Below are 23,174 nucleotides of genomic sequence, written 5' to 3' on the forward strand. Positions count from 1 at the left end.
AAGAAGAGGTCTAAGAATTGAACCTTGTAGCCCCCAATATGTTATGCAATTGAGTCCAGTTACGCCTGTTCCAAACAAAACACAATGCCGTCAGTTGCTTTACTAGTTTCAGTTGTGTTTCCCGTATTCCGTAATTATAAAGTTTTGAAAATAATATCATGGTTTATGGTGTCAAAGGCTTTCGATAGGTTGGTCTATGCCTCAAGAATATAATTTTCCAATGAGTATTGACGTAGCTATTATACACAATTCTTTCTAAAATGTTTGAAAACATGGGAGAGATAGGTCCGTAGTTGATTACATTAGAATCATCACCGGCTTTAAAAGATGTGTGTTGATCAGTATAATTTCCAGTTTTTTTAAAGACAGATTAAAAATACGTAAAAGCGGCTTGGCAATACCGGAAACTTTTTTTTAATACATTTTAATTTAAATCATCCACTCCTGCACTTTTCTTGGACTTAAAAACATCTTGAAGTTCTTTAAATGTTAGATTAATTTTATTCCTTATGTTATTGTGGAACACAAGGTAAGAATTCAAAAAGATTCTATCTTTTGGTATTTTTTCAGCTAAATTAGGTTCAACCTTTACAAAAAAGTCATTGAAAGTTTCGGAAATTTTTTGTTTTATTATAACATAGTTTTTTGTCAACCGTAACTTTTTGAGGAAGAGTGTCGTGTTCAAGTTTATAGCGATCTATAACTTCATTATGACATCCCAAGTTTTTTTTAGCATTCCCAGTTGCTGAATTCAAAAATTCTTCGTTTTTGTTTTTTGGATGATTTAAGAAGACCTTTAGTCATCCAAGGATTGTTTTGGTTTTAATTTTGATCTTTAATTTACGGATAGCATGCTGTATTGTTGAAAATGGAGTTGATGCCGATCTGTGTTATATGAATACCTCGTAAAACATAAGAAAATTTTTATATACCTGGAGGAAACAACAAGAGTTTCAGAAGAACATGGCTGTTAAGTTTTGCGTCAGAGTGTCAGAAGGAGTTAAAAGAAATAAGTTTATATAAAAATAAAATGCTAATAATAAAAAAGCCCACAGGAAACTGGTATAATTATTTCCCATAATGCACGCTGTATATTTATAAACATTTCAATACAAGATGGCGGCCTACACATCTTTAAAGCAGTATTTATCAGTTGTTATGACTTCTTGTGTAGAAAAGATCGAAAGAAACCGAAATGAAAATGGTCTTTTTATTGAATCCTTAATTTCGACTTTATTTTTATTAAGGATTCTATAAAATTTATTCACTCGACGATCAAACTGCATTTCATTTTAATATTTAATATGTAATAAAAAACTACAAAGAATTTTCCTTACAATTCTTTAAGATATAAACTCGTGTTTTTCATATCTCCTAAAATAAATTTGGAACTTGAACAAGAAAAATGGCAGCATGTTAAAAAAGGATAAAAAACGTGGATGATAATTTAGTTTTCGTGCGCATTTTTACATGCAAGAGTTTTAAACGTTATTTCGAACATAAAACATGATTTTAATGCAACTTTTCTACCTATCTCTTCTACGCCTATCTTCAGCAGGTTGGTTCATTTATTATAACCTAAGCTGTGTTTTTATTAATGTAAATATTGTCAGCATGAACAAGAATAACAAAGAAAATCAACTTTCAATATTTTTGTGTCGTATGTTTCCTCTTCTTCTTCATCCACTCGACCTGTAACTTATACATATATATTGGCTTACCGAATGGGTCATTTCATTTTCAGTAAATGGTTCGAATAGGGCCTATATTTATAAGTGTATCGAGCAGTGACTTGAAACTGTATTTATTCAAATTTTAAATATATAACGAAATCTGTTTTTAACAGACGATGATTGTACTTTCAAGACAACAGAGTGGAATGGCCAGATCAAGTCACCCGGTTATCCCACTTATAAATCGGGCTTAAATTGTAAATGGCATATTACAGTCGCACTGGGAAATGTCATTGAACTTACGTTTTCAGATTTTGCAGTAAGTGTTTCTGAAAACATTTTTATATATCACCAACATTCCAATTTAACATCTCTGATATGTCCACGCATAAATAATTATTTGCTGATTTTTTAAATTACCTCATTTTTATTTATAGATGAGCAGTTACGTTGATAAAAATGTAAGATTTTTGTTTATAAATTATTTTCGATATTTTAACTTTTTTCACAGCATTATGTTATCCATTGTGATATTTAGAAATACGAAACCAATTGTAGCGATGCAACAGATTTTACTGAAATATATGATGGTAACACAACTTCGAGTCGACTCCTTCAAAAATTATGTGGCTGGAGAAAAAGAACTAACTTGTTAACGACACAGAATAATGTGCTGATTCATATGAAAACTGCAGAGAAAAAACATCGTGGCTTCTTGTTAGAATTCCAAGGTAAATAGTGCTTGTGATCAACCTCGTTTCCAAGGCTTTTTCTTTTTTGACACTGAGGCAAAACCATAGCGGTTCTAACATCAAGCAAAAACCCTGGAAACGAGGTTGTGTTTGTAGATGATGTGTATATTTTTACATGGCTAGCCTTATTTTCTGCAGGGGCCTTGGCTTAGATGGGGGAGTCCTAGAGCACTTAATGCTTATTTTGAGTTACGCAGACCCAATTAAGATCTGCACTCTACCAGGCAATTCCCTGCAATATCCAACGGCCCACATAGTGCTTTCTCCCCAATTTCCCTCACATAGCTTGAGCGTTCACTCCGCCGCTAAGGATGATGTGATAAAGATGTGATAAAAGTCAAAACCAGCAACCTTTTTATCAAAATTCTAAATCGTTTTAGGTGTGTGCAACACTAAAATGACCAAACGAAGTGATGTAATTCAATCACCAAATTATCCGGATTTGTATCCACGAGCTACTACTTGTTCTTGGGTGATTGATTTTGGTTATGGTATGCATGTCACGTTGCAGTTTCCAAAATTTGACATTGAATACCAACTTAACTGTACTTATGATTATGTGACACTTCATCAAGGTCTTAACATCGCTTCACCAATGCTAGGCAAAAACTACTGCGGGCTTAAATCACCACCCTCCATCACAGTTACCGGGCCGTTGACACTCCATTTTGTCTCCGATTTAGACACGGAATACACTGGTTTCGTCGCACAATATTTTACGAAAGGTTAGAAAAAATTATTATAATTTGTAAAATCTATATAACGACTATCTTCACTATGTTTCTTTATTCTACCTTAGATCGTAACGAATGCATTCTGGGACATGAATGTCATACAAATGCCGTGTGTGAAAATACGATTGGTTCTTACACATGCACGTGCAAGTCAAGTTTCCGTGGTGATGGTAGATCATGTGAATGGTATAAAGGTACGTGAGTTGATTAAGAAATATACTTGTAACTATTATCTGTATATCTAAAATATATTTTGTTTTTTGCAGAAGTGAACGAATGTTCTATTGGTTCACATGAGTGTGATGAACAAGCATTTTGTGTTGACACGAAGGATGAATACAACTGCACATGCAACAGTGGTTTCCATGGCAATGGGTTTAATTGTTCTGGTCAGTATTTTACATTACTTCAAGGTACTTATGTCGAAAGAGCATGTATAAAATTTCAGTGTCGGAGATTGGCATTTTACTAAAAAGGATCAATGTTAAATATATATTTGAAATATTTATCGTTGTGATTTAAGTATTGTTAAGTAAGTATTTTAAACTTTTCATGGACTCGTCCCAACCTTCTTGATTAAAGCTTGGTGTCCACTTGAGCGAGCTTAGTCTCTCCACGAAGAAGTAGTATATTCCTACGTGTCCAAAATGACAGAGCAGCAGAGAAAAATTTTGAAAACCGCCTAGCGTAAAAGAGTTAAAGACATTCTTATAAATGTTTAGGTGAATTCATTAATTTTTGTCTAGTTTTTGATTCTGAGACGATTTTAATTTTTTTAGATATAAACGAATGTGATACTGACATAGTGGAACTCAAACATCAGTGTCATCAAAACGCCACTTGCAAAAACTACTTCGCTTCGTACGACTGTACATGCATAGATGTGTACGTAGGAGACGGCTTCAATTGTACCGGTACGTAACATTTAATTGTATTCTAGTTGCATAAAACCCGCGATAAAAGAAAACAATGTCTTAAGGGTAGAACTGACCTGTAGAAGTTTTCAAAACTTGTATAATCAAGTTTAATCTGTACTAGTGAAAAAAGTGCACGTGGTTTACGGCTGGTTAGAACAAAACTAGTACACTATATAAAATCGTGTTCTCAAAATTTAAAATTCAAACGTCACGTCTACGCGTGCACGTCAAACTATTTATTTATTTATTTATTTATTTATTTATTTCGTGATATTAATTTATAAGATATTTTTTTAGATCGTGACGAATGTGCTCTTGGGATAGATAGATGTCACGTGAATGCAGTATGCGCCAACACAGATGGCTCGTACACCTGCGCGTGTAAAACTGGTTTCCAAGGCGATGGATACAAATGCCACGGTACAGAAAATCAATGACAAAAGTCTTGTAAATTTTTTTTAAACCATTTTTTAATAAATAGTCTGGTCTTTTATTTAGATGTGAATGAATGCAAAACGAAAATTGACAATTGTGATGAAAATTCTCAATGTCACAACACAAAGGGATCGTATCATTGTGTATGCAATGACGGCTATAAAGGAAATGGTTTTCATTGCGAAGGTTAGTAAAACGTTAGGAGTGGTTTCACGTTCTCAGCATGATACTAAGAAATGTTAAGTGAAATAAGGGAAACAGTTCAACCATTGTATAAGAAATTTGCGCGAAAAAAGAGCAAGGTGTGAGAAAAAAAATCCTAGAATTCGTCACACGTAATTTCATCTCACTATAATTAATCTTAGAGATATTGCTTCCAAAAAAATTTTCCCTCCTCTATCTCGAAAAAGGATCTTAGCATACTACCTGCTTTATATGTAGACATCAACGAGTGCGAGCTGAACTTGCATGATTGTCATAGCGACGCAGAATGCGTCAACACAAATGGTTCATTTTATTGTTACTGTAAGCCAGGTTATGAAGGAAATGGTACCATGTGCTACGGTAGGTCCATATTTAAAATGTCATACTACGTTTAGGAGATAGACCATGCTTTTGTTTATCTTGGTAGTATTAGGGATAACAGTGACAAAATTATACAAGCGTGAACTTTAATTGTTAATGCTGTCTTTTTTCGTAGATATCGATGAATGTTTAACCAAAACACATAGTTGCCATGGTGACGCTTTCTGCACAAATACAAAGGGACTGTACAACTGTACTTGTAATTCGGGATTTCAAGGAAACGGCAAAAATTGTTCAGGTAAAGTAGACCATTGTTTATACAAATATAGAGCACTGACCTGTTGCTGCTTATGCGTGGTTGCACTTTCACACAACAAATAACAAGAAAACAAGCAAGTCTTTACTTCTCTAGATATTGATGAATGTACGGTAGATAGGTTTGTATGTCACAGAGACGCCATGTGTGACAACACGAAGGGTTCGTATTTTTGCACTTGCAACCAAGGCTTTCAGGGAGATGGGAAAACATGTGAAGGTAAGAATATTATTTACGACAAATACGACATTTGTCGTAAATATTTTTTACGACAAATGTTTGAAACATACTGCAAAAAAAATTATCTTATTATAGAATTTTATTATTTTGCGGTGTTTATTAATACAAAAAACGACATTCAAAAGAAAATAAGGATTACCAACGGTTCGCCGATAAATAATTTGACATTTCGCGATTTTTATATAAAAAATTACGCAAAATTGCTAAATTCTTCTACTATATTTTGTCGTTTTAAATATGTGGTTTAATTGCATAACTTCTATGCAAATCAACAATGCTAAATAGTAAATCAATGAATTATTATTTGCGCTTCCTAATCCTGTTCTAATTGTTAAATGCGATAAAATGCTATCCAATGAAGGGATAAATTCAGTGACAGGTGACTTTTGTTTTTTAGACATCAATGAATGTCAGCAAGAAATTGACAACTGCCATTCTAATGCTACATGTACCAACCTAAACGGCTCATTTGTATGCACGTGTAATAGAGGTTACCAAGGCAACGGTACTGCATGTGTTGATATAAATGAATGCAACGATGACATATGTGACCAGCACGCGAGTTGCACCAACACTGATGGTTCCTATATATGTAAATGTGCTGATGGCTATGCTGGAAATGGGTACACGTGCTCTCGGGTATCGTTATTTTTAACTTACTTACCGCGCTAACATCCGATCCGAAAGCGCAAAGATAGATCTAAACGCTTAGCACATTTGATGGTGACGGCTGCATTAAGATGCATCCGTATTGTATGTTTCAGACGTGGACGAGTGTTTCATTGAAACAGATAATTGTCATGGAAACGCAGTCTGCACAAATACAGAGGGATCGTTTAATTGTACGTGCATACCTGGGTACGAAGGTGATGGTATCAATTGCTCAGGTATAACTTCTTTAAGGTAACCTCCTTCCCAGAACCTTTTACCTCGTACAGGCGGTACGAAGACAGAGAAAAAAAGATCAATACAGGATGTTGTGGAAAGTTTTTCTGTTCTTTTGTTTTTATATAAATATTTCTACGAATTAATAGTTTTAATTTTTCATGATCTTATTCACAATAAAGTAGTTTACCAGTCAAGAAACGTTTGTAATTCTACCGCTTGTTCATATTTGCTGTCCACTTTATATGTAATTCTACCGCTTGTTCATATTTACTGTCCACTTTATATGTAATTCTACCGCTTGTTCATATTTGCTGTCCACTTTATATGTAATTCTACCGCTTGTTCATATTTGCTGTCCACTTTATATGTAATTCTACCGCTTGTTCACATTTGCTGTCCACTTTATATGTAATTCTACCGCTTGTTCACATTTGCTGTCCACTTTATATGTAATTCTACCGCTTGTTCACATTTGCTGTCCACTTTATATGTAATTCTACCGCTTGTTCATATTTGCTGTCCACTCTATATGTAATTCTACCGCTTGTTCACATTTGCTGTCCACTCTATATGTAATTCTACCGCTTGTTCACATTTGCTGTCCACTTTATATGTAATTCTACCGCTTGTTCATATTTGCTGTCCACTCTATATGTAATTCTACCGCTTGTTCACATTTGCTGTCCACTTTATATGTAATTCTACCGCTTGTTCATATTTGCTGTCCACTTTATATGTAATTCTACCGCTTGTTCATATTTGCTGTCCACTTTATATGTAATTCTACCGCTTGTTCATATTTGCTGTCCACTTTATACTGACTACCGACTTTTTAACTGACCAGACATTTTTACTTTTTTTTCCCGGTTTTTGCTTGTCCGTTTTAAGTGCATTAAGAAACAAAATGGCTTAAAAATAAGAATAAAAGGTCGTAGGTATTTTAAGTTGGAATTGTAATAATGGAAAGATAAACTATATACCTCTTTCCAAACAATATAGTGGGGAAAAAATGACTTACCTTGTGCATGTGATTATTAACTAAAGTGATTTTTTGTGCCGCCCATTTTTACCAACAAGGTATTAAAAAAAATTAAGTACTGGGTTTCTCTGATGTGTTTTTTATCAGATATTGACGAATGTGCAAGAAACATGCATAACTGTCACACGGACGCCACATGTCAAAACTTGATTGGTTTATTCAATTGCTTCTGTAAAGTTGGTTTGGAAGGGAATGGGACACATTGTAAAGGTATGCTTTAAAGAAATCAAATATATCTTGAAGGATCAAATTATTTGTAAAAGAAATTTCTACGAAACTGTTTTCGCGGAACTTATTTTTGCTTATTTCATCCAAAAATTGGTTATCCGCAAGAATTTCTACTATAAAATTTTCCATTTCTTCGTACTTCGATTTTCTTTTGGATCTAAACCATTCAGTTGTCTGCTCATTTGAAATTATCTTTTAATGCTAAGTAAGAAAAAACAAACAGATTTGCACTTTATGTAAATTTTTGATTTGAATTCAGCAGGTGAACAGAATAACTTGTTCAATGTGAGAGTAGCTAAAACGATCTCAACTGCCAAGGAAATTATCGATTATCCAAAAATTTTCTTTCCTTAATGGTAATCTTCCGTATAATTGACAATTAGAATATTTTTATCTGTAGATATTACTGAATGTAGTTCGAATATTCATAATTGCAGCCAAGTTGCGACGTGTTATGAAATGTACGCATCATATTCGTGTGTCTGTCACACGGGATACACGGGAGATGGATTCAGTTGTTACGGTAACAAAGTAATTCCGGTTAAGTTTATTTCGCAACTTTTTGGTACTTTTATTTTACCAGGGTTTTATTTAGATGTCAATGAGTGTAGCCTTGGAGGAAAGAATACGGAAGGAGAAACAACTTCATTTCTGTGCGCTTTAAATGTATTGAATTTTCTATTGTTTTTAATTTCAAAAGAATCAGTGCGTGAGGTGCTCGATCGAGTCTTTTTCGCAAAAAAAATGATCAAATTCCATATTCTCCTTTATTAGGGGCTAACTTTTTTTGTATTGAAATCTGACTGGAACACGCTGCAGGCACGTGATTATTGTATGGAAAGTGTGCCTAATATAAGTCGGTAAACATTGCTGTTAAAAACTTCAACAATACGTTTGGAAATAGGCGTTTAACCATGATATTAACCTTTTTTTGCATGCTTGAGTATACCACTTTGATCATGAAAAACAATATAGATAGATATGCGCCGGACGAGTGCCGACAAAATGTGTGCTGGATTAATGTTTATTCTAACTAAAGAAATAACTTCTTATAACAGAACGTCGTTTTAAAACGAGATATAAACTTTTTCTTTTTGTTTACAAAAGTTTCGAGCATGTGCTTCTTCGCTAATTATGTTAACATGAAAACAAAAGAAATTTTACCGATTTCAATATGGGTTCTTGTTTTGATAATACTATCAAATTCATCATCAAATTATCTAATTGTTTTTATAACCAATCATAGTTGCGAATTGTTATTCACGAATAATTTAGTCACTCAACCGCCAAAATTTCAAATTAAGTTTCTATACAGACACCTACTAGAACCTCACGCAGTGTTTCAATAGAATTAAAAGAGTTGTTTCTCCTTTCGTATTCTTTCCTCCAAGGTGTAGCGAAGAAACGGATAATTGCTATAACAACGCTACGTGTCGAAACTTGATTGGTTCTTTTAACTGCACATGTGATGATGGCTTCATGGGGAATGGAACATTCTGTGATGGTATGCATGCAGCCAGAACAGAAACTCTATTGTGAGACTTGCTAAAACTAGCGCACAACTTTGCTACTCCAAATACTGTCTTTACGGCGCATGCATATTTCTATGTTTATAAATTGGATTAATTGTTCAGATTTTTTTTATTATTTTATAGGAGTCGAAAAAAATCACATTTTAGGAGACAAGACTTTTCACTAAAATTTCGGATAGCAAACAATAACAGTTCTCACAGATACTTAAACGACAAATACATGATCTTATCTACATGCCTATATATTAGATAACTGAAATTTCTGATTTAGATGTGAATGAGTGCGAAGAAGCTGTACATAGTTGCCATGACGATGCAACATGTCACAATCTCATTGGTTCTTATAGCTGTTCATGTAATAGTGGATTTATGGGTAATGGAACTGTCTGTGAAGGTAATGTTCTCTATTTGCACAACATTTTATCAAGTAACTTACTTTTTCCAGGTTGATCGACAACCCTTGAAAACTTTAGATTTGAATGAATGTTTGTTGGGTAGTGACGATTGTCACAAAGATGCTAATTGTGAAAATACGTATGGGCGGTTTAAATGCACATGCTTGGAAGGATTGAAAGGAAATGGAACTTATTGTGAAGGTAATTCAGTTTTCCACACCGAATGAATTAGTTCTTAACTGAAAGTGGTAGAATCATCAGATATATTTTCATGTGCACGTGTACGTTAAATAGAACACAGAAACTTTTACTTCTTTAAATTTTCTAATAACAATTATCACAAAATACGGTAAGCTTTTTTATATCACGCTTATTTGTGACATTACAAAGTTATGTACATACGACGACCAAGGGAATGTCACGCCTCATAAAATCTTCTTTTGGCTAGCGAAGATTTTGCGCAATTCAAATGATATCGCTTTGCGTTACTCGGACTCATTTTTTCAAAATTTATCAAATAGACATTCATTACGATTTAACCTCTGCTTTTTTGTGTTTTTAGCGAATGATTCAAATTAGCATCAATTTTTTCTATTTAATGGACAATACCCCTTGCTTGAGGTGACAACCACCGGTCATATTTTTGGCGTTGGTGTACGGATTTTCTTTGTTATGAAGAATTTAAAAATATTTTTCTTTCAAATTAGATATTCCTGAATGCTCTATCAACTCTCATGAATGCAACAAGAACGCAACATGTGTTGAACAATATGCTTCATATTCGTGTTTCTGCAACACGGGTTATCAAGGGAATGGATACAACTGCAGCGGTGTGCTTTCATATTTCATTTACCATTTTCTCTACTACTTTTGAAATGCAGTTTTAGTTTCTGTTGTTTTCTTCCAGATATCGATGAATGTTCTTCAAATGAACTTCACATCTGCCATTCAAACGCATCTTGTAGAAATACAGACGGTTCCTATATTTGTCGCTGTTATATCGGTTTCCGTGGAGACGGGTTTGTATGTGATGGTAAGATGCCATAGGCAGCAACAGTAACAGTGCGCGCACATACTAAGTCAGAAAATGTTAAAATACATTACAAAAATTGTTTAGGAAGTTAGTTCTGTTTATATATTGCAGATATTGATGAGTGCGAAGAAGGTATACACAGTTGCCATGACGATGCAACATGTCACAATCTTATTGGTTCTTATAGCTGTTCATGTAATAGTGGATTTATGGGTAATGGAACCGTCTGTGAAGGTAATGTTCTCTGTTTGCATATTATTTTAGCAAGTAACTTACTTTTTCCAATTTGATCGACAACCCTTGAACACTTTAGATTTGAATGAATGTTTGTTGGGTAGTGACGATTGTCACAAAGATGCAAATTGTGAAAATACTTATGGACGGTTTACATGCACGTGTTTGAAAGGATTGAAAGGAAATGGAACTTATTGTGAAGGTAGATGGAATTTGTGTCATGTATCGTGGATTTTTTTCTTTCTATTATATACTCCCAGCTAGAATGCACCGTTTTTACGAGTATTTTTATCGCCAGCTGCATGTATACGAAAGAACTTATATATTTTTTTTATTCAAAAAGTTATTCAACGTAAAAAAATCGTTAAAATTCTGCAAATTATCCAAGTATCCACCCTCGTCACCAGTTTTTTCTTTTTTTAACAAGAAAGAAGACAGCGAAAACTATTAAATAAAAAAACCCACAAAAATAAATAACTAAGAAATTCTTTGACACACGAGGTTAAAACCCCGTTATGCCCTCCCTCCTCCTCCTAAAAGACAATTTAGTACCCCATACAAGTAAATTGCCAACCACTTATTTATTTTCTTAAATGATTTAGACAACGGTTTGTCAAGATGGTTGCATGTCGCAAAATGCGTGAAGAAGGTTCCCTGTAACGAAGTTTATTTAGGTGTTTTCTGAACATTCAAATTTTTTTCTTAGATATCTTTGAATGCTCAACTGGAACTCATAAGTGTAGCCAACATGCCACTTGTATCGAAGAATATGCTTCATATTCGTGCAATTGTAACACAGGTTATCAAGGAAACGGATTAAATTGCAGCGGTAAGATAAATTTGTTTCCTGTAAAGTAACACATTGTATTCTTTATCTGAATCAAGTGATCTATAATTGTATTTTCTGTTTGTGGTTCCATAATAACAAAGAGTCTGAGGAGAGCTCCTCGTTCTGAGGAATCGTAATCTATCCTGTTTAGTTTCTTTCAAATTTAGTACAAAAGGATTTAGTACATGCTGTGAATACATTTAGATATCAATGAATGCTCCACTCCAGAGCTTAATATTTGCAACAATAATGCAAGCTGCACAAACACGAAAGGATCATACACATGTCTTTGTAATGATGGATATATTGGTGATGGTTTCGCCTGCTCTGGTAAAAATATTTGCTAAGTAAAAACGTTTTACTTATTGTCCAGACACGCACTTTGATTGAATTATATTTTAGACGTGGATGAGTGCACACTTAACAACCATCGCTGTCACAAAGATTCAACTTGCGTAAACACGTTTGGTTCATATACTTGCAAATGTCTGACTGGTTTTACTGGTAATGGAACAGATTGCAAAGGTCTGCAAAATTTTTTATTTTTGCAAAATATTTTGTTGTTTTTGCAACCCTGGACTTCATTCTCTACACCAATGAGCAGTAGTTTAGATCTGAACGTTTTGTTTTGTCGACAATTACTTTTGAATAAAAAGTTATTTCCTGTTTTTTCCAGATATTAACGAATGCATGCAGCAGTTTCACATTTGCGACAAGAAGAAGGGAGAATGTATTAACACAAGGGGTTCGTACACATGTCGTTGCAAACCAGGGATGATTGGAGATGGAATATTTTGTTCAGGTGGGTTTGACCATAGATATCTCATCAGGAAGAAAGACGCGTGATCTTGAATTAATTTCTCTCTTCCCACAAGACAAAAAACTCTCTTCTTTTCTCATCCATCACAAGTCGTTGAAAATGGAAGAAAATAAATGATAATAGCTGACAATAAAAAAAATGAAATTAACACCTGAAATGTTGAACACAGTAAATAAGCGTGAAACATTACCTCTTTCTTGACTAATTGCTTTGCAGAGTTTTCAAAATGTGATAATTTTGGAAGGAATAAGAAATTCTACACAACTCCTAAAAACCTAGGTCTGTGGACATTTTCACTGTGAAAAGTGGAAGCCATGCAACCATATTTGTTTTTCAATGTCATAAAATAATTAAAGCAATTCTAGGTTTTAGATTGTTTACACGCTGCCTGGTAGCGAACCGAATTTGATCTACCTTATAGTCAGAAATTTAAAATGTTGCGATTAAAATTTTGGGACAATTTCGTGATTTTTTTTTTCGCGATTCGTTGCCTTGAATTTTTTTTGCGACATTTAATTTTCGCGAATTTTATAGAGTTACGGAGTTAAGGAAAAACAAAATATGATTTTTAAGTACGTTTTTCTACTCTACATTTATAAAAAGTCAATGTTATAATCAATAAGGCAGCGGAAGAACCTTTATTTTTGATCAAGCGAGGATAGTACAACCTTTCAAACTCGTCTCGGCGTTTGCCTAGACCCATGTCCTCCGACCTCTTCTGACCTTTGGTATCTGTTTAGGAATGTCACTAGGGATAAAAGAATTAAAACTGAAGAGGTTTCATAGGTGTAAGAGTTAGATAGGAAAGTTTAAAAAAAATTATTTATAACACAAAATGCCATTTATGTTAACAGGCAAGCCGCCTTCTAAAATTGTGTTTAAAAGTGCATTTCTTCTTTAAATTTCCCAGGTTTTATCAAACGGGGTATCTCTGAATTATTTTGTTGCAAAAATTTTACGTCTACTGCCCTGTGTAGTCTAAAAAATGAAGAAAAAAAGAAAATATTTCACGGTTTTTATTTTCGCGATTTCGTCAATTAAAGTTTTTTCGCGGGATTTTAATTTCGCGAAAATGCCCAAAAATCGCGAAAATTAGTTGTCGCGAAAATTTCTGACTGTAAGGTATTTTTTTTCTGTGTTGTCATAACAAAAAGGAGTTTAAAGGCGGGTTTCCACTCAAACGAATGTGGTCGAATCGATCGACGTCGATCGCATTGACCGCAAGATTGAAAATTTGTCAAAACGACAAAAGGGCAGAAACGTTGTCTCTCCTTGTTTGTGCATTAAAAAACTGTGTAAAATATACACGAAATACTGCTGTCAAAACTCTAGCCTAGTAACAAAGAAATAACGTGGTTTTTTCATGATAAGAAAAATATGATTAATAATATAAAGGGTAAGTTAAGAAAGAAAAAGTTTTTATGAACTAAAGTTTTAAAATACATTTTTACTATATTTTATTCAATACATTTTGCAGGATGAATAAAAACAACATTTTTTCATGAACCGAAACTATAAAAAACAATTTTTGTTCCTAAATAATTATAAATAAATAATATAAATATACAAAGAATGAGACCTTATATTATAACGAGACGTTGAATAAAAACATATTCCAGAAGTTAGTATGGGTGAGTAAATTGGACATCTTGTTAAAAACTAAATACTGAAACGAATTAAAATTGTTTATTTCTTTTAGACTCGCTTGTGGCGTATCTTGTCATTGTATCGGTGATGGATGGACAGTGGAATAATGACATGTTTGACAAAAAAACAGAACAGTTTCAGAGCATGTCAGCTGCAATTAAAACAGAGGTACACCAGTTATTTCATGACTTCCATTGATGTAAACAAGAATAACACATTTGATAGTGTAAAATTGTACGACTTCTTTGTTCGGATGTTATGTGCAAAAAAAATCGAATTTTAGGTTGATGCCATCTACGTGAACGAACGCGGTTTTATATCCAGCAATGTTACAAGGCTGGGGTATGTAAAGATACTACACTTTTTTTAAGAACAGTTTTAAAAGCATTGAGGCTGAGAAATAAGAACAAAATAAGAAAAATAACAGGGCTGAAATTTTAATGATATTACACAAAATACATGCAAATTATCTTTTAATGCAGAGATTTTCGCAGAAACGATTATTAAGATTATGCAAAGCTTGTAAAGATTTTAAAATCGTAAAATTAAAAAGAATTATAAAATAAAGAAAAAGTATAAAAACAAAATAAGAACGATGTAAGACTAAACATGTAAAAAAATAAAACACTATTCTTAAATCAATTTCCTGGATTGACAAAAATCGTTAACAAAAAAAGTTCGTGAGCTATTTGCGCTATAGCAGTCTAGTAGAAAGCGAGCCTTAGTGCCAATTAGATTCGCCTACGCCCACCAGCTAATAAATTCCTGAACTCTCAACTCTAATAACTGAATTAATGGGCGGAGTGGAACCCCCCCTTCTTGTATAAAATTTTTTTTGTTTTAGATTTGGAAGTATCCGAGCCACATTGTTGTTAAAATTCGAACCATGGAGACAATTTTTGATTGAAAAAATCGAGACATCTTTAAAAAGAGGAAAAATAAATGATATGAATGTGAATCCGAGTTCGTTTGAAGTCATCGAAATTGGTAATTTTGGAAACAGTTAAATTACTGAAATTTTGTAATTTTTTTTATCATTTATGTTTGACTATTAAAATGTGTTTAGGCACGTGTACAAGAGGATGCTCTGTCAATTCGTACTGTTCTAAAAACAGACTAAACGGGACTTCTCAATGTGTTTGTGAAGATGGCTACACAGGCGATGGAGAAATTTGTATGGGTGAGTCGTTGATACGATTTTAAATCTTAAGTTTTTTTTCAGGTTTGTATGAATTAAATTTTTATTTAAGACGTAAACGAGTGCGAAAACAATAATGGCGGTTGTGCTCAACAATGCGTAAACATTGAAGGTAGTTTTTATTGCCAGTGTAATCCAGGCTTTGTTTTGGAGGTGAGTCAAAGAAAATGTCAAGGTAAGTATCCCTTTTATCAAATCGTTATGGTCTCAGTGTCTTAGGCTTTCACAAATAACCTTTAAACTTTTAGAATTACAAAATTTCATTTGTTTTTTGTCGAACTGGAAGCAGAATATGCCGCCTTGTTTTTTTCGTCCTTAAATATGTTTGGGTTATCAATTCGCGTGCAGAAATTACACCAAGTCATGTACAATTTTTTTTGAAATGAAATAAAAAACTAAAAAACTCTTTCGACCTTAAAATGTTTTCGTGAGAAACGAATGGTTGTTCTATTAGAAATAGATTTAATATGTTCTATTATGTTGTATTAAAAATTTACGTTCGTCTTCTCCGTTTCACGAAAATTTCTTCATCTTTATCGTCGGCAACTCAAATATCACATGCACTAAACATCAATGCGATATCAGAGGGGGGAGGAGAAGGAGAGAGAGGGGGTAAATTCCTTAATGTTTATTTTATACGTTAAAACATAAACTTTTTTGGAAGCTGGAAAGTGATTGACGATATACTTAAAATATTACATTTTTGATTTTGAAGTTTAAGGCCGGGAGGAAGAGGGGCAAAATCTAAATATCGGATTGACATTAACGTTGCATTGACGTTAAGCGTACACTTTTCGATTTGTTGGTCATCTAATTTTTTTTACAAACCTTTCTATTTCATGATGAGGCAAGCTTAAACATAATTCTATTATGATTCATGATCTTTACTAGTGAATAAAAGTGCAAACATCAAGCACAGTTTCTGTGCACAAGACTTTAGTCAAGGTCTCCATTGGAAAGCAAGCATTGCAGAGACAACAATATCACACAAATGTCCAAACAATCAAATCCAAGGTTTGAAGTAGAAAAATTATATTTATTTATTTTATTTATTTACTTCTGTATTTATTTATTTGTTTATTTTTATCTTTAGGCTCAGCAACCAGATATTGCAACAAGTTTGGAGTCTGGGACGACCCAGACCTTACTAGTTGCGTGAAGCCTGAACTGACACAAATTCATGGACTAGTAAGAAATTATTCAAAATTTTTTAAAATGTGAGAAAGAAGGTTTTCATTAAAGAATTTTCTTATTCTAGGTGTCATCTCACAATCTGTCATCAATCACACTTTCAAACGTGAATAAAATTTTGAAATCATTACGAACGGAATTGCATCCTTCGATGAATATATTATATGCTGGAGATTTGATTCGAACACAAGATATTCTCTCCTCCATGATGGTTTTTATGAAGAACAAAATAAAAGATAAAACAATGAGTGAAGTAGAGACAGTCTTGGAAGTAAGTGGTTAAAATTTTTTTAACAATAACAGGTTCAGCTTAACAAGAAATAAATGCTGAAGAAAAGTTATTAATGTTTATGTATCTCGAGGTTCCATTCGCAAGCTTGAATTTCGTTTGTTTGTTTTTTCGCAAACCATTTCCTCACTCAGCAATATTTAATAATCAAAACAATTTCTTCAGGGTGTGGGAACTATACTAAGCTATATCATCTGCAAAAAAAATCATGAAGCTTGGTACGGGATACCACAGGTGAATACGCAATTTTACGTATACAAAAACAGACTTTGGTATTATGTGATAGCAACCTATCGTTGTGTCTTTAGGCTTTCAAACGGTTGAATAATCACGTGGTTATTATTGATATGGTGGCCAAGATTTTCTCTGATTACATGATTGAAGAGATGAGTAAGAATTCCACCACGCATCCAGAATATTTGAAATCGTTCAACATGGCTTTTACTGCTGAAGAAATGGGTAACACTGTTTTGTATAATGAAAACGTGAAAACATTTTAATACCACCATTTTTGTCAAAAAAAACGGGATATTGGCGGGAGACATTTTTTGATAACAAACTAAAACTTCATTTTTTGACAGGACAGTGACGTTATAACAAAATAGATAGATGGCACGGCAAAAATTACCTTCCCCCGATTAGGGTTAAAGGGAACTTAAAAGTTCTAAAAACAAAAAAAATAAAAATAGAACATTACATTAAAAAAATTTGTCACTTAACTAGTCAACCTCGTCCGCAGGGCTCCTTTTGTTTTAAAAAAGAATGCGTTATGCTTTCCACAGCGCATGTGTAGTAAAAGTTCGTATGGGAAAGATGGTTTTTTTACTAGCTGCCGCCAGGGCTTCTTCCTTAACCACCATCCCAATAAAAAGTGAAAAAATATCTAGGGCGAGGTTGTGGATTAGTATTATTATTACAAACTCGCGTTTTCGAGCTGACTATTTTTAAACTCTTCATTATAGATCTTCATATTAACTTAGTTGAAATGAGGCGGTTTAATGAAACGTCACTGGTCATATCCTCTACAACCAACCAATCATATTCAGTCGAGTATCCAAGCAACATGTTTCAAAAAGATGTCGACAAATTGCTAAATGATAAAGGTAGGTTTAGTGTTTTTTAAAAAAAAATTAACAAAATGTTTTAGATTTTTAAATTTTATTTGAAGGGACAATTTTTTTAGGGTTGTACACATCAATTGGTTGTTGGGCTGACTACTCGCGACATGTTACTCAGTTATCACTGGAAGGTACACATTACTTGCTCAAAGATCATTTCCTTCGACGAGAAGATGCTATCCATAAGTGCGGAGTGGTTGCTATCTCCCTTGGATACAATGTATTTACAATTCAAGATGGCGGATTATGTGCATCAGGGCCGACATTGCATTTGACTTACAACAAAGATGGCACAGCAAACAACTGCGCTGTTGGAAAAGGTGGTCTGTTCGCAAACAGTGTTTACGAAATAAACAGTAGGTTGAGCAACACTTTTCTGTCAAAACAAATTTCATGATTTTTGGGAGGGCATTTTTTCTGTTATCTCAAATTTTCATAAAATTTTTATTCTTGATGTTTTTAATTTTAATTCTCGTAATAAATAGCTAAATATTTTTTGCCTTTAACTTCAACAAATCTTAAATTACCAAAATCACAGATTTTAAATAAAGGTATTCGCAAAACTTTATCTGGCAATTTTCGCGATATTTCGGACTAGTGAATATTTTTCAGCTTGAAACAGCAATAAATCTTTAATATTCCTTATATTTTTCAGAGTTTTATACTGGAATTCTGACAACATATCATAAACATCTTGGTAGCCTAATGTTAAAGCTTTCACCAAAAAGGTAACTAACATTCTGCTGTATTCAAACACAAATTGTGGGTAAATTTAAAAACAAAGAATCAAGAAATATATCAATATTTTAGCTTACTACTTCCATCATCAACACAAATTCAAACTTACGGAGAACTTATAACAAGCAAGATTTTGAAATACGAAAATAAATCACCTCTTGATACACCAGCTAAGATTTCATTCCCACAAACAGTAAGTACCACGTTCCAACCTGGTCCCCTTCTTGTGGCCCCTGAGCCGTTAATACGGAGGGACAACTTCATCATCAAGGAAAAAATATCCTGCGAATGAGCTTGGACCACGTTCGATTTCTGATTACAAAAATATATTCAAAACAGCTAATTTTCTGTAAACAAACGTTTTCTTTCAGGTGTCTAACTCATCAGATGTCACCTGTACACAACTTGTTGAAAATAATAGGTGAGAGTGTGTCTTTTTTAAGATAGTGTATCCTCAATCTTGTGTACGCTGCACACGTTACTTGCCTTGGTTTTAAATTTTTATTATTGTTATTATTATTGTTATTATTATTATTATTATTATTATTATTATTATTATTATTATTATTATTATTATTATTATTATTATTATTATTTTTATTAAACATAAAATTGGGTTCCATATCATACAATGGTTTTTCGCCCTAAAATGAAATAAGGAAATGAAAAGAATAAGTACATGCAATTTAGATAAATTATCAATAAATATTAGTTTAAAAACGGATAAAATCTGAATTCAAGAGTACATAGAAACTGACTTAAAAATTGCATTACGGCAGAATGAAGAATTTTAGCTCTAGACAAGGCGCTCATTCAAGGAAACGCATATCATGATTTCTTAACCTAAAACCGGGTGTTTATATGACGGGAGGGAGCGCTGATTTTAATTGAGGCATTACCACCTCCTCTCTGGTAGAACGTGTTAAAGCTGTATTGTTAACTGATTGTTTTTAGTTCACTCGTTTGGAGCACCAATAGATGTAAAACAAAAGTATTGGAAAAAATGATTGAATGCAATTGCAGTCGTTTAGCACACCAAACATTATTTTATAACTACACCAAGTTGCCAGTAAGTGTAGATGAATTTTTTACGCGTGTAAACATCTCATACGATGTACGTCATTTGTGACGCGTGGCCTAGTGGTTATGAAGTTCGCTTCGTAATTTAAAGGTCGGTGCTTCGGGCCACATGGTTAGCAAGTGCCTTTAAAATAGCTACGGGTCAATCCATGCCATGTTAGGAAGATTGGGTAGGCAATGCTGGTGTATAACTAATGTATATATTCAGAACAGGACCCATATTATTAACATTGATGTGACTATCCTGTACAAATAATCCAAATAATAAAAAACTTCCCTAATAATGCTCCAAATAAAATCTCTTTTAGGCTAAAAACGATGAAGATGATGAATATGTTGTTTTATCATATGTGAGTTTTGGAATCTCCACATTTTGTTTTTTGGCGACACTTTTAACATATTCTTGCAGCAAGTAAGTCCTTAAAAATTACAAATTTCTCAGATCATTTGAAACCTGTACGGTACACATAATTATTATTTTTAGAATGAGCAGGATTTCTTTGATCTTTCAAGCAAATATAACAATAATGACTGTTATAACTGAGGTCATATTTATGTTTGGAATTGGAAGTGAAATTGACTTGGAGAAGGTAAAAAAAGCTTAATGATAGAAAAATGAACAGTGTAATTAATGATAGAACAATAAGTCTGAAATGAAACTGATAATAAAAAATTATTTTCTTCTCCATATTGCATGTAACGCGTAACGGGATACGTTTATTATAGTATTAAGTTTTTAAATGTTAGCTTTTTCAGAAGGTTTGAAATTAAGATTTGTTTTTTAATTTTTTAGGGTGTCTGCAAAGCGTTGACAGTTTTGTTCCATTTCTTCGTCACCGCATTATTTTCATGGTTTCTTGCACAAAGTTGGCATTCATACCATAAGTTAAACGACATAATAAAACAAACATACACAGAACGAGTATATTGGTATTTGTTTCTTGGTTATGGCTATCCCTGTGTTGTATCAATGATAAGTTTGGGGATATTTTACGACAGTTACGGAATCCAAACCAATGTGTACGTAGTAATATTGAGAATATTAACCGCAGCGTTGTACGGTTACATCAAACATTTATTTATTTTTTAGATGTTGGGTGACAGACACACTTTTAGTCGCAATGCTGGTACCACCTCTAGCTCTATTGATCATTGTAGGTCTTCTTCTTATAAAGGAATAGCCACACAAATGAGCGTGAAAAAGGGAGGAAATTTGACTTTAAATAAGCCATATTAAATTCCTGTTAAAAGTGAATTGTTTTGGCATCCGTCAAACTAAATTTTGCCAAGTTTCCTTCCACTGAATATTCTTTTCCCGTTAATTAACTATGGAACAGTGGGGTAGCTTGGCTTGAAAAATTTGCAGCAGGCTGGTGGGGAAAATATTATATGTAAATTCATTAAAAATTTTGAACTATTTTACCTACTTTCAAATCCTTCCTACAATTTTAGTTAAATACTGTAATTCTTGGTATGGTTGTTGGTGTGTACTTCTCCCCTCGCTCAGAATCAAGTTTTCCTGATGAAAAAACGTTTGTGTTGGAGAAGGATGAAATATGTCACGTTAGGTTAGTGAGTTTCTATTTTTCTGTTTGTTTGTTTATAGTTTGTTAAGAAACCTTAGATAAAATTTTTCTACTACTTTTATTATAGAGATGATATTCGAGCCTCCTCCATTTTGCTACCTATTGTCATAGCAACCTGGGTGTTTGCAATATTACATATGTTGGATAAAAACAGCTTTGCTAAATACCTGTTCCTTCTTTTCAACACGCTACAGGTTTGAAATGATGACGTTGCATTATTCAATACTAGCTGTTTGATCTCTTTCCTTCAAAAAAATATTTTTACATTTTATAGGGTATATTATATGTTATTGGATACTGTCTGCTGAACAGAAAGGTAGCCTAAAAGTATTTCCTTTTTGTATCTACGAAAAAATTATCGTTGCCTAGTAACAAGATAAGAAATCACGTGCGCCCTAATTTTCGCGTGTAGTAATTTTTGCGAAAATCAATACCCGCTCATTTTTGGTCAAATTGTAATTCAAAATTCATACAACATAAGAATTAGTACATTTGAAATGTTTTTATCGCAAAATTAGTACATGCGAAATATTCCTTCAAGGTGTCATGAAAATTAAAAAAAGTTTCTCCCAACCTTGTTCACAGGGCGTGGTGTCTCTTTTGCTTGTCTTATTGTCCAGATATAAAAACATACAACGGAATAAAGTTCAAATAACTACAACAAAATTACGGTTTCATTTCAAACTCATACCCAGGGCGATTTTTCGGTTTTTTGAAATCCATCTCGGATAATGAAAAAGCATAAATTGCCCTGGGAACAAGGTTGGTTACATTTACCACGCAAAAATAAAAAGTTAGTACACATAATAAAATATTTCTCTCTTAGATCATGAAACGTCAGATGTGGTCAAACCCCTCAAGCAATTATGATTCCTCGCTTGGATCACCAAACTTTCCCAGCCTAAATATGTCCAAAATGAGAGCGATAAAAAACGGAACGAGTAATAGTGCATTTGAGACATCGCCAAGATTGGGAAAGGTATGTAAAAGAAAATTATCAGAGTAACACAACACGGCAGTATCTGAATTATCAAAGTGAATTATCAATCTCAACTTTTAGGCAGCTGCATACAATGGAATGAATTTCATGAACATGAAAAGAAGTATACCATCTGAAGTGATGTATGAAATGCAAGTAAGCAATGGATTTGACGAAACTTCTATTGTTTTTTGCTCACGTGATCATTATAGGGAAGATGTTTTAGCAAGAATGGTCTCACGCACCTAAACAAACACTTTTAATTTCGCCATTATTCAAAGGGATAACATGTAGCCACGCTGGGTTTGTGATCATTAGTTGATTTTAATTCGGAGTTTGCTCTTAGAAATTATTTTGTGCTTTTTGGTGACCTATGCTTTGATATGAGAAGAAAAACTTGATTTAACATTCCTGAATAAGGTTTCTTAGTAAACTAGGCTACAGACACTTCGATAGGTCTGCATAGAATAAAGAATGAAGAAACATTGTTTTTATTGTCGTGTCGAAAATAAGCTTGAATGACGGACACCTCTAATTAGTGGACATTTTTTTTGCACCTAAATAGTAAGCAAAAAGCCGATCTATCTCTTACTACTTTCGTTTTAGCAACAATGGAGTCGAAGGAAAGAAGAAGAAGAAAAAGAAGAAGAAGGAATATATTAACATGGAATACAAAAAATGAAACAGAAAAAAAAATTATTATGCCAAATGTGTTTGTTGTTGTCACGGTTGACATGGGCTACCCGAAAATTACGCAA

At 33.4% G+C, this 23,174-nt stretch overlaps 3 protein-coding genes across 7 annotated transcripts; all 3 read left to right on the top strand.

Annotated features, from left to right (window-relative positions):
- Nucleotides 1-1,396: 1,396 nt before the first annotated feature.
- LOC130655241 (uncharacterized) lies at nucleotides 1,397-23,140 on the top strand. Of its 2 annotated transcripts, XM_057457972.1 has the most exons (44): nucleotides 1,397-1,558; nucleotides 1,847-1,992; nucleotides 2,111-2,134; nucleotides 2,212-2,404; nucleotides 2,806-3,150; nucleotides 3,225-3,353; nucleotides 3,426-3,548; nucleotides 3,939-4,073; nucleotides 4,374-4,496; nucleotides 4,575-4,697; nucleotides 4,953-5,075; nucleotides 5,212-5,334; nucleotides 10,819-10,941; nucleotides 11,021-11,143; nucleotides 11,648-11,770; nucleotides 11,975-12,100; nucleotides 12,173-12,295; nucleotides 12,447-12,572; nucleotides 14,290-14,405; nucleotides 14,521-14,579; nucleotides 15,082-15,224; nucleotides 15,304-15,417; nucleotides 15,488-15,610; nucleotides 16,327-16,449; nucleotides 16,529-16,623; nucleotides 16,694-16,897; nucleotides 17,081-17,149; nucleotides 17,224-17,374; nucleotides 17,878-18,018; nucleotides 18,099-18,389; nucleotides 18,689-18,761; nucleotides 18,844-18,964; nucleotides 19,143-19,192; nucleotides 19,726-19,840; nucleotides 20,160-20,263; nucleotides 20,336-20,441; nucleotides 20,645-20,871; nucleotides 20,942-21,005; nucleotides 21,304-21,419; nucleotides 21,505-21,631; nucleotides 21,712-21,753; nucleotides 22,264-22,416; nucleotides 22,498-22,572; nucleotides 23,023-23,140. In XM_057457972.1, exons 1-44 carry the CDS (start codon nucleotides 1,507-1,509, stop codon nucleotides 23,077-23,079), a joined length of 5,442 nt encoding a protein of 1,813 aa, XP_057313955.1. In that variant the 5' UTR covers nucleotides 1,397-1,506; the 3' UTR covers nucleotides 23,080-23,140. The 2 variants fall into 2 exon arrangements, with proteins under 2 accessions (XP_057313955.1, XP_057313954.1); XM_057457971.1 differs by having other exon boundaries at nucleotides 22,498-23,124.
- On the top strand, nucleotides 6,496-9,308 carry LOC130655245 (protein kinase C-binding protein NELL2-like). Of its 4 annotated transcripts, XM_057457979.1 has the most exons (4): nucleotides 6,510-7,729; nucleotides 8,148-8,270; nucleotides 8,343-8,352; nucleotides 9,139-9,308. In XM_057457979.1, exons 1-4 carry the CDS (start codon nucleotides 7,591-7,593, stop codon nucleotides 9,284-9,286), a joined length of 420 nt encoding a protein of 139 aa, XP_057313962.1. In that variant the 5' UTR covers nucleotides 6,510-7,590; the 3' UTR covers nucleotides 9,287-9,308. The 4 variants fall into 4 exon arrangements, with proteins under 4 accessions (XP_057313961.1, XP_057313959.1, XP_057313960.1 ...); XM_057457978.1 differs by having other exon boundaries at nucleotides 6,496-7,729; nucleotides 8,343-9,251; XM_057457977.1 differs by having other exon boundaries at nucleotides 6,505-7,729; nucleotides 8,148-8,352.
- On the top strand, nucleotides 9,527-10,873 carry LOC130655247 (uromodulin-like). Its single transcript, XM_057457980.1, has 4 exons — nucleotides 9,527-9,652; nucleotides 9,725-9,875; nucleotides 10,382-10,504; nucleotides 10,582-10,873. Exons 1-4 carry the CDS (start codon nucleotides 9,557-9,559, stop codon nucleotides 10,719-10,721), a joined length of 510 nt encoding a protein of 169 aa, XP_057313963.1. The 5' UTR covers nucleotides 9,527-9,556; the 3' UTR covers nucleotides 10,722-10,873.
- Nucleotides 23,141-23,174: the final 34 nt, after the last annotated feature.

The sequence above is a fragment of the Hydractinia symbiolongicarpus genome, chromosome 8 (assembly GCF_029227915.1).
Source record: "Hydractinia symbiolongicarpus strain clone_291-10 chromosome 8, HSymV2.1, whole genome shotgun sequence".
NCBI lineage: Eukaryota > Metazoa > Cnidaria > Hydrozoa > Anthoathecata > Hydractiniidae > Hydractinia > Hydractinia symbiolongicarpus.

Coding starts and splice junctions, on each gene's coding strand:
- LOC130655245 (XM_057457976.1), top strand. CDS start 7,591: ATGTGTTTTTTATCAGATATTGACGAATGTGCAAGAAACATGCATAAC. Junction 7,730..8,147: donor GAATGGGACACATTGTAAAG/GTATGCTTTAAA, acceptor TTTTATCTGTAG/ATATTACTGAATGTAGTTCG.
- LOC130655247 (XM_057457980.1), top strand. CDS start 9,557: ATGAGTGCGAAGAAGCTGTACATAGTTGCCATGACGATGCAACATGTC. Junction 9,876..10,381: donor AAATGGAACTTATTGTGAAG/GTAATTCAGTTT, acceptor CTTTCAAATTAG/ATATTCCTGAATGCTCTATC. Junction 10,505..10,581: donor GAATGGATACAACTGCAGCG/GTGTGCTTTCAT, acceptor GTTTTCTTCCAG/ATATCGATGAATGTTCTTCA.
- LOC130655241 (XM_057457971.1), top strand. CDS start 1,507: ATGATTTTAATGCAACTTTTCTACCTATCTCTTCTACGCCTATCTTCA. Junction 3,354..3,425: donor ATCATGTGAATGGTATAAAG/GTACGTGAGTTG, acceptor TGTTTTTTGCAG/AAGTGAACGAATGTTCTATT. Junction 12,296..12,446: donor TAATGGAACAGATTGCAAAG/GTCTGCAAAATT, acceptor TGTTTTTTCCAG/ATATTAACGAATGCATGCAG.